This window comes from Oncorhynchus mykiss, chromosome 19, assembly GCF_013265735.2.
Source record: "Oncorhynchus mykiss isolate Arlee chromosome 19, USDA_OmykA_1.1, whole genome shotgun sequence".
NCBI lineage: Eukaryota > Metazoa > Chordata > Actinopteri > Salmoniformes > Salmonidae > Oncorhynchus > Oncorhynchus mykiss.
Genome location: NC_048583.1, coordinates 23,003,940 through 23,014,781, shown reverse-complemented (window position 1 = coordinate 23,014,781; position 10,842 = coordinate 23,003,940). Strand labels below are relative to the sequence as shown.

Here is a 10,842-nt window from a genome sequence, read left to right as displayed (position 1 = left end):
GCTGCATCATCGCTGCTGGGCTTGACGGTGGCCTCGTTGGTTTGATGCTGCGGCTGCTGCTCATCACTCCCCCCCCACACACACACACACATACACACATCCCATGCTCTCTGTCCGCTCTGCTTACACAGAACAGTGGAGATACAGATTTTGCACCAACCTGTCACTTAATCATTTGAACTTTTTTGGCTATTTTTATATAGGGACATAGAACTAAAACTGAGGGGAACTAGGCCTGATGAAGAACAAGGGCAAGTGTTCTACTGTAGATGGCACGTCTCACACTTCCTCAATCTCTTTTAGAGATTGGTTTTATCCTAACCAAATGATGGCGGTTAGGATCTAAAACCAGCAGCCCTCCTGTTGCCAGTTCAGCAGCCTTACAGCTACCTGCCTATAAAACCTTATTTACAGGACACAATCAACACTGAAAATGTCAATCAAAATACTTCCATTTACACATATCAACCCCACACCAGTCCATAGACAAATCATCTGTCTGAAAACTCTTAACCACCTGCAGCAAACTCTCTTTCAATGATACATTATCATCACAGGTCTCTATGAAAGGTTTACAAAAAAAATGCAGATTCATGGTCATAATAGGCATTGAGTTCAAGGGTCTTTTGGCTAATATAGGGAAAGTGAAGTATAATAGGAGATGATGTATATATTGTGAACATACTGTAGGGGCAGAATACCCATTGAAATAATGGGAGAATAGTTGACTGTTATCCACCTAGTATGTGTCACATACTGTAGAGTCAACATATTAGACAACAACATGAGAAATGGAGTATGACACCCCTGATAGATAATGTCCAGCCATGAGATTCATTTTGACTTATGGTCAGTCCATAATGATACAGCTGCATATACCTGCACCGTAACTGTCTGAGTCTGAGAGTGATGTCATCTCAAAGAGCCTATGCGTCATATTGACCATAGTCTGTGTGTGTCTGGGACATGACAGCTCAAATGGGAAGATAGAGATAGTTTAAAAGTAGGAGAGACACAGTAGGCTGCACGGAGATATAAAGAACACACAGGAAAAAAGGAAGACGGACTGAAGCTGGCGTTCTCTGATAAGGTAACACTGTCATGGACTATCACTTGCTTTTGTGTCAACAAAAACAGTTAAAAATAAGTATGTATCACATACAATATGCTCAAGATGGTAACATGTATTGAAATGTCAGATATCAACATCTGTTCTGTCTTCACTGTAGGATATCATGAAGCTGCAGACTGTAACTGTTTTGGTCTGCCTTTTTGGTGCTAGCCTTTCACTTCCTGTGAGTTTCACACGCTACTTGAATATTCCGTCATTTATAGCACTACACTTCAAAATGAATCATAACAATCTGTTTTTGTTTCTTTTTTAAAGTTATATCAACAGCAAATTGGAATCCTAGCAAGTAACAGCAATGAGGTACATTGAATTGCCCCATATGTTTTTGTCTGCAACTCTTGACATTGCATTTGTAGTTCATGATTTTTCCTTTTAAATTTATGTTTAGTAAAATACAATGCAATGTAGAGTAATGTTTGTTAGAAACATTTTCTGACTGCTCACCCATCCTTTACAGATCTTGCGATTCAATGGACTGACCCTGACAGGTGTAGGCTTTGGGCAAACACAAATGCAGGTACTGAACCAATCCAATAGAACTCAATCGAGATAGAAATAATTAGCCATGATAATGCTAAAGACACACATCATTAGCCACATTTGTAGACAGCATAATAGTTCAAAATGGTCTCCAGTAATGTATTTCAGGAGCAGCTTCCATTCCCACTACACCTTGAACTACACTAATTTTCAGCTTTGGCACATCAGCTGAATTGTTCATTCAATTGCTCATCACCACTTGAACAACTTCGGTCAGCAAAGCTTTGAAATGATCTTAGGTCAGAGACAGATTTTTTTACCCAACCTTGTTTGCTCAGGCGTCTCCGTTCATGCCCCAGTACGTGATCCAGCAGCAACCTGAACTGGGTCTCCCCCAGATGGTGAACTTTAACCCCCAGGTGGGAGGCCCTTTCGGCCCCCAGAAGATGTTCCCTACACAGGGGAACCAGCTGCCCCCCGTGCTGTACACCAATGCCCAACAGGAGCATCCTGGGGCCCCCCAGGACCCCAACAACCCCAATATCCAAATTAACCCCCAGCAACCTCAAAACCCTGCACAGGTAGATCAGTCAGTTAGTTTATGTATGTTTATACACAAATGCATTGAAATACCAATGTATTAGATGGATACCAATGACATAAGGCTTCCCAGCTTTTACTAATGAATAGACATGTTTATTTCCTGAAGTCAGTTTGTCTATGTTTTTTATACAAATTCTATGTAATTCAATGAAATACCATGTGTCAGGTAATTTCCAGTATTGATTGAAGTTGTATTTCTTTGATATTTTCCTGAAGGGGGTTCCCCAGTTTCCTCAGTACTACCCATCCTTTTCATTTTCCCAGCAACCAAGAATGCAGGTACAGTGGAGTTTTACTCTTTCGATGTGATTTGATCCTCAATGTGCATCTGGTATTCACTGTAAGAAATGATATATACTCTTTATTCATATTAAATGATCACTTTTACCCCCCATTTTGTGTCGAATTGTGTTAAATAGTCCACTGTTGATATGGTCCCCACAAAGTGTGTATGTCAAGTTTTCAAGATAAAGCACTTAAAAAGCTAAATGTGTGATCATGATGCGTTTTGAATAACATGATGCAAAACATATCATCATCACACTTTTTGACTCTTAACTTTCACAAGTGTATCTTCCCTAGGGCTACCCCTACTACACGTCTTATGGTTACCCCAACTACCCCCAGCCTAACCAGAACAACCAGGTGAACGGGCAGAACCAGCAGAACTCGGAGAAGACCCCTCAGAAACCACAGCTCCCACTACAGGTGAGGAGTGGTCATTACATCGGTGTGCTCTCCCTTCCCCTGATACTGGCCTGCTACACTAGATGCATGACTTTTGCAGTGTGTGAGACGCTCCAACTAATTTCAATGAATCTATGCATAAGCGGCACGGTTCCAGGAGAATACAAAAGTTGACTGTGGCAGTTTGAAGTGTGATGAAATATTCTCAAAAGAAAGGAAATTAGAGACAATGAACTGATAGCACGTCGTCATTTCATGATTTTGGTTTCATTTGAAACTAACAATCATTTTATAGGCCAGACAGAGTATCTTAATTATTGTTATTTTCCCTTTCAAAATTGCAATAGGCTGCCCAACCTCAGGCACCAGGAAACGTAAGTCATCTCTTACTACTGTGTTTGAATCATGTACGGACGGGTAACATTAATGTGGCCTCTATGTGAGGGCTGCTGATGGAGACTGTGCTGTATGATATCCAGCTGTATTTTTGTGTTGATAGACATGGCCTAAAAGATTCCAGACAGAGGCTGCCAACCCTCCACCAGATCACCGTGGAGACACAGTTGACCCTGGCATAGACGAGGTATGACCTCTACTTCTTATACTATGACTATAACAATACTAATATAATATATTATAGTATGTATACATTGTCTATATAGATTTTTAACATATGATATGAAACATATGTTGTTCTTGTTATCATGTCATCATGCTAAACATTTTTTACAGGGTCGTCCCAACTTCTCATTCCTGTTTGAGCCATAGAATTGTATGTGGGGGCAAGGAAATTGAGGTAGGGTAACATTAGGGCCATTTCCAGGTTTTTAATATGGGAAGGAGACATATTTTCAACTGAAAATCTGAAATGTATTCATATCAGGAATATACTGTACTTCCATTTAAGTGTTTCTTTTTTTGTTTAATTTTCAGGGATCGGCACATCAATATTTAAGATCTGTTTTCAGTTACAATATGATACATTTTCTATTGTCAAATAAATCCATTATCAAGCAAAATCCCAGTTGTCAATTGTACTTTGTATGCACACAAAAACAAGAGCTCTTAGTTTGCATGGTGGACGTTTAATTGAATGTTAGATAGCAATTGATTGAGAAGGTGTCCAATTACATCACAGAAGTAACCTCCACCAACACCTGCCATGTACTGTATAGATATAAAGAGGATCTAAAGAGGTCACACATAACTTGCCACTGGTGTGCTCTTAAGCCAAAAGGGGTCCCCTGAATAGACAGAAGTATCGTCCTGAAATGACCTCACTGCATACCCATACCAATGAGTAAAATCATATATTGTTAGCCTAAAACTAAGGCTTGTGTGGTCTCATGAGTTAAGAAATTGATTGGTATTTAGGAAAAATATTAGCAACTAAAAATCCATTGTTCATCTTTAAAGTTTCATGTACTCCAGGAAGATATGTAAATTTGTCATCTCAATCCAATCAACGAATCCAATCCAGATGCAAGCCTTGGGCATCTTCGTGCTTGAAGCCAAAGTGCTTGACAAGTCAGGATAGCCTCACCTTCCACACCTTGTATCCGCCATATCATTTTCCTTTCCCCTCCCAAGTCTCTGTCTCCTCAGCCTGCAGATACAGTATATCAGTCATAAAATGGTTCAAGTAGGAAATATACTGTAAGAATACAGATACAACACATCATATTAGGAAGAATATAGCAATGTTATTAGTAATTTCTTACCTTCATGAATGATGGGAGCTTTGGGTATAGGTTGAAAGATAAAAAAAATGCATGTTTTAGATGGTATTGTGAGTGACATTTGATTGAAAAATAAGCAATATTGTTAAATTTTACAATATTTATTCATGACGACACTAAAGCTGAAAGGAAAAATTTAAATCTGAATAAGATACTTACAAGTGTTGTTATCCCATATTCAAATGAGATTTTTTGTCTGCAGGGAAAATAACAGATAAACATTTAAACATTTGTAAATGTAATTATAAAAACGCTCACAAAATATTTTCTGTTAACATTGTGATATTTTGATCACGTTAAAACATAAATGTTTACATACTGTAGCTGAGGGGTTGTAGATGAGCTTCAGGTAAGGCTGGAATTGAGACAAATAACAAACATTTTTGTTATTAGTCTAATTTTAAAATCAACTTGTTCTCTGTTTGTTCAGCATTGTAAATATATAACAAATATTTTCACCTCTTAAGGATCCGCCCCCTTTTTTAAATTTTGGCCTAAAATGACATACCCAAATCCAAATCCTGAAGCAAGCATATGCATATTCTTGGTACCATTTGAAAGGAAACACTTTGCAGTTTTTGGAAATGTGAAAGGAATGTAGAAGAATAAACACAGTAGATCTGGTAAAAGATAATACAAAGAAAAAAACAACTGTTCTTTTGTATTTTTCTTGTACCATAATCTTTGAAATGCAAGAGAAAGGCCATAATGTATATTATTCCAGCCCAGGTGCAATTTCAATTATGGCCACTAGATGGGAGCAGTGTATGTGCAAAGTTTTAAACTGATCCAATGAACCATTGCATTTCAGTCAAAATGTTGTATCAAGACTGCCCATATGTGCCTAATTTGTTCATTTATAACTCTTCATGTTCAAAATTGTGCACTCTCCTCAAACAATATCATGATATTCTTTCATTGTAATAGCTACTGAAAATTGGACAGTGCAGTTAGATTAACAAGAATTGAAGATTTCTGCCAATATCAGATATGTCTATGTCCTGGGAAATTTTCTTGTTACTTACCTCATGCTAATCGCATTAGCCTACGTTAGCACAACCATCCTGTGGACGGGACACCAATCCCATAAGAAACTTACCTGGAAACCAGATGATTATGGGTATCCAAACTATCAAAACTAGGGACACATAAAAAATATTGACTGCTTTTCAAGTTCTTTCAAGAAATTCACACTTAACCAAAATGTAGTGAATTTGATTTAAAATGTCTGTCCCAGACCTGCTGTTTTCAACTATCTAGAGACAGCAGGAGCAGTAGAGATATGAAAAGACAACTGAAATTTACTCCTGTGGTGCTGACTTGCTGCACCCTCGACAACTACTGTGATTGTTATTATTATTTGACCATGCTGGTCATTTATGAACATTTGAACATCTTTGCCATGTTCTGTTATAATCTCCACCCGGCACAGCCTGAAGAGGACTGGCCACCCCCCATAGCCTGGTTCCTTTCTAGGTTTCTTCCTAGGTTCTGGCCTTTCTAGGGAGTTTTTCCTAGCCAAGCCACCGTGTTTCTACACCTGCATTGCTTGCTGTTTTAGGCTGGGTTTCTTTACAGCACTTTGAGATATCAGCTGACGTAAGAAGGGCTATATAAATTAATTTGATTTGATTTGATTTGATTTGATATGTTCGTACCCCTAATTCTTGAGGTCGTTTACGTACATTCAGTAAAACATATTAAAGCCACTTTAGTAGATTCCAGTTTCCGCATCTGTTATATACAGTACAATGGCATACTTCCTGTTATTTTGCCTACAATTACTTCAGAGTAATAGAATTAAGCTAAAATGGAAAGTGACACCAGGCTAATCCATACCATTGGTGGGGGTGTTCCTCTTCCTCTCTGATAGTAAAGAAAATACAGTATTTTTTTTACAGAATTCAATCATGGAGTACTGCAGCCATCAAAATACTAAAATAAATCATTTTTTGTGTGAATTCCTTACCTTTGGCAGCAGGAAAATGTTCTCACCCTACAAGGGAAAACATGTTTGTCACATGAACAGATATAGAAGACATAGACTATGAGACTGTGACTTAACACATTGATACCATGATAACAATGCAATAGCCTGATTTTAGATCATAGATCAATAGCCTGATCTTAGATCATTCAGGTAAATTCATTATTTACCTCTTTCAGGGGCAGACCGCTAGCATTCTGGGAAGGAAAAAAAGCATTTTGTTTCAATATGAGTTTCAGCAATATTGGTTTTAATGTAAATACATTTCGTTTTCGATAGTAAAAGTCACATCGTCAGCCTGTAAAATAATCATAACATGAAAACTAATATTATTTCTAATTTCTCAAACATTTCTAAATTAATAAACAAGGAATAACTAATTAACATAATATGTAATTACATGTAGTTATATGTAATTATCAATGTCTGTATTCTCAAAGCAATGTTCTTCATGACATACATTAATTACCAATGACCAAAGAACTGTACCTGAAAAAAGGGGATGAATTCTCTGTTGCCCTTAAACATTTAAAAAAATTGACGTTAGTACATATTGCCTACATTAAACTTTATGCCGGGTAATGACATAACCAGGATCTTTTAACAACCATCTCAGGTTGCAATGGTCTTCCTACAAAGAAGGTGTCATCAAATGGAGGCCGTCTACCTGCTCCAGATGGAACAGTTGAGTGGCGAAGGGGGTTCCTGTCAGGCTGGGGAGATACAGAGACACCAGACAATTCATTATCAAGGGCTAATTAGTTCTGTAGTCTCCTAGCCCGTGTCCCATAACTCTTAATGAAGAAAGACAGAGAGGGATAAGTTGGCTAAAACACTAACAAACTGGACCGCCAGGCCAGTACTTTCCAATATGGTCTGACATAAAAGTAAATATTTTCTTACCCTTGCATCAAGGTTTCTCATGTTGGGTCTCCATCCTCCTGCGCGCCCTGCAGGTCTACCCCATCGGCTCTCTGGCCCGCGAGGGAGGCGCTGGCCAGGGTGCAGTCCAGGTCCATTGGAAGGATACCCAAAGTCAGATCCCTGTAGAGAGAGAGAAACATCAAAGTCTAGTTCTACAATCAGGTAAGCATCTTAAGTGGGATTGGTGATTGTATTCATAGCAGGTTGAATGGAGGTTGCCATTACACCGGCAGGGGATGATGATCCTTGTCTCCTCTCACGGTTCCCTGGTTCCACCATGGACCTTCATCCTCTCACTTGACCAGCAGCGGACATCATATTTTAGATTTTCAATTGATCCCTGACAGCTTTTATATTTGTATCCTTTATTTATTCAGGAGATCATATTGAGAGTATATATTTATTTTCCAAATTGAGACCTGAGTGTATCACGGCAATAAAAATATCACAAAAACAACATATGACAAGTAAAAACATCCTAAAAAGCAATACATTACAGCAATAAGAAAAAAACATATTTGAAAATAGAATTGAAAATAACCAGACTCTACATGCCCTTTTATAACCCCGATCAGGGTAGTCAGGGGATCCTCCAGACTCGGGTGTCCCCCCGTTCAATCCTCCAGATTGGGGGGTCTCCCCGTTAGGCCCTCCCATTAGTCGCTGAGTGTCCCCACTTCCTGGGCCTCCAGAGGGTCTGTTTGGGTACCAAGGGGGCATTTGATCCTCGTTGGGCTGCACAAAATACATTATCAAAAGTACTATATCATGACTATTAGTGGATACAATGAATTCATAGTTTGGGAATATCACATTTGTTAATCAAATTAGGCCATCATACCCATCCTGGGCTGTCAGTTTGACGCATATTCCATCCTTGCCACATAGGTCCTCCCCCGATTTTTCTAGAGTTCTCTCCTCCTCCACCTATTGGCTGGTCCCCAAATGGAGGGAGGGAACCATCCTGCATCCAGGGATCTCTACCATTGAGCTTGACAAAGTAAAGGAAAATAATAATATGAGCTTCAATTATTACCATTAAGTAAGAAAACAACTTTATCAAATCTAGAATGGTCTGTTTTTCTCTATATCTTGATTGACTTTGATTAGGCCTCTTGGATCTCTCGGAAGTCTCTTTGATCTTTTTCTCTTACTCTCGTAGGGTGTCTGTCTGGACTTTGTTGGGGTCTGCCAAAGGGGGGAAATTGAGTGTCTCCCTGTTGCCATTGTCTCCATGGGTAAGCCTGGGGAAAGTAAATCACAATTTAATAATATACATGATCTGCCGTGCTGAAAATTAATCAACTGAATGCATTGCACCAACATATATTTTTACAGATCATTCTCCATTCTCTATTGACTATTTACTCACATGTGCAGCCACAGCGGAGAGAAGTAAAACGACAGCACAGAGGTACTCCATTGCTTCCTATTAGCCCGTAAGACAATAATTAATATTTAAACACTGAAAACACAAAGTTGTTTAACACTGATTTTGTTAACACTGAAAACAACGTTGTGTGACAGCGATGTTATTTAAAAATGAAAACACAAAGTTGTTCAACACTGATGTTGTTTAAAACTGTAAACACAAAGTTGTTTTACACTGAAAACACATTCCTGGAAACAGTAGTTTTAACACTGAAAACACCAAGTCGTATTTGCCACCAGATTGCTTGAAAACAATCTGTCTATTCTAAACCAAGTGTTTCTCCCTAGCACTTACCTTCTCCTCGCCAGTCTCTTTGTGTTCTAAGCTTCCATGGACACTTTTATTAGACGTGCAGTGTTGAACAATCTCTATACAGTTTGAGAAAAAACGGTTTCTGACTCATGCTTTGATGTGTGCAATAGGGCAATTATCAGACAGTCCCACAATGGCAGTTTTCCAACAGAAAGAGCAGTCTGACAGTAGATCATATAAGTGTACTTAAATTGTATTATGTACACTGAACCAAAAATATGAACGCAACATGCAACAATTTCAAAGATTTTAGGCCGTATCCTATTGATTTCACATGGGAATACAGATATGCATCTGTTGGTCACAGATCCAGCGCATTCGGAAAGTATAAAGACCCCTTGACTTTTCCACATTTAGTTACATTACAGCTTAAAAAAAAGAAGGATTAAATCATCCGTCCCCCTCATCAATCTACATACAATATCCCATAATTACAAAACAAAAACAGGTTTTTAGACATTTTGGCAAATGTATATAATAAAAATCACATTTACATAAGTATTCAGACCCTTTACCCAGTACATTATTGAAGAACCTTTGTCAGCGATTACAGCCTTGAGTCTTCTTGGATATAATGCTACAAGGGCGGCAGCGTAGCCTAGTGGTTAGAGAGTTGGACGAGTAACTGAAAGGTTGCAAGAGCGAATTCCCGAGCTGACAAGGTAAAATCTGTCATTTTGCCCCTGAACAAGGTAGTTCACCCTCTGTTCCTAGGCCATCATTGAAAATCTTCTTAACTGACATGCCTAGCTAAATAAAGGTAAAATTAAAATAAATGAACAACTTCGGCACACCTGTATTTGTGGAGCTTCTCCGATTCTTCTCTACAGATCCTCTCAAGCTCTGTCAGGTTGGATGGGCAGCGTCGCTGCACAGCTATTTTCAGATTTCTCCAGAGATGTTCGATCGGGTTCAGGGTCAAGGACATTCAGAGACTTTTCCAAAAGCAAATCCTGTGTTGTCTTCGCTGTGTGCTTAGGGTCGTTGTCCTGTTGGAAGGTGAACCTTCACCCCATTCTGAGGTCCTGAGGATCTCTCTGTAATTTGCTCCGTTCATCTTTCCCTCGATCCTAACTAGTCTCCCAGTCTCTGCTGCTGAAAAACATCTGCCACCACCATGCTGCCACCACCATGCTTCACCGGAGGGATGGTGCCAGGTTTCCTTCAGATGTGACGCTTGGCATTCAGGCCAAAGAGTTCAATCTTGGATTTGCCAGACCAGATAATCTTGTTTCTCATGCCTGAGAGTCCTTTAGGTGCCTTTTGGCAATCTCCATGTGGGCTGTCATGTGCCTTTTACTGAGGAGTGGCATCCGTCTGGCATCTCTACCATAAAGGCTTGATTGGTGGAATGCTGCAGAGATGGTTGTCCTTATGGAAGTTTCTCCCATCTCCACAGAGGAACTCTAGAGCTCTATCAGTGACCATCGGATTCTGCAGTCAGAATGCTAATTATACGCTCCCTCAAAACATGAGACATCTGTGGCCTTCTATTGTCCCCAGCACAAGCTGCACCTGTGTAATTTTTTATTTAATATTTATTTCA

At 39.2% G+C, this 10,842-nt stretch overlaps 1 protein-coding gene across 1 annotated transcript; it reads left to right on the top strand.

The window, feature by feature from the left end:
* Positions 1–965: 965 nt before the first annotated feature.
* On the top strand, positions 966–3,921 carry LOC110498560 (sporozoite surface protein 2). Its single transcript, XM_021575223.2, has 11 exons — positions 966–1,090; positions 1,230–1,295; positions 1,388–1,432; positions 1,590–1,649; positions 1,951–2,193; positions 2,432–2,494; positions 2,798–2,923; positions 3,250–3,276; positions 3,402–3,485; positions 3,635–3,698; positions 3,836–3,921. The coding sequence occupies exons 2-10, from the start codon at positions 1,236–1,238 to the stop codon at positions 3,668–3,670; spliced, it is 744 nt and encodes a 247-aa protein (XP_021430898.1). The 5' UTR covers positions 966–1,090; positions 1,230–1,235; the 3' UTR covers positions 3,671–3,698; positions 3,836–3,921.
* The last annotated feature ends 6,921 nt before the right edge of the window (positions 3,922–10,842 follow it).

What these genes read in the sequence shown, in the direction of transcription:
- LOC110498560 (XM_021575223.2), top strand. Translation starts at nt 1,236, where the DNA reads ATGAAGCTGCAGACTGTAACTGTTTTGGTCTGCCTTTTTGGTGCTAGC. An exon ending in AACCTCAAAACCCTGCACAG is followed by an intron (nt 2,194 to 2,431) that starts GTAGATCAGTCA and finishes ATTTTCCTGAAG; the next exon opens with GGGGTTCCCCAGTTTCCTCA. An exon ending in AACCACAGCTCCCACTACAG is followed by an intron (nt 2,924 to 3,249) that starts GTGAGGAGTGGT and finishes AAATTGCAATAG; the next exon opens with GCTGCCCAACCTCAGGCACC.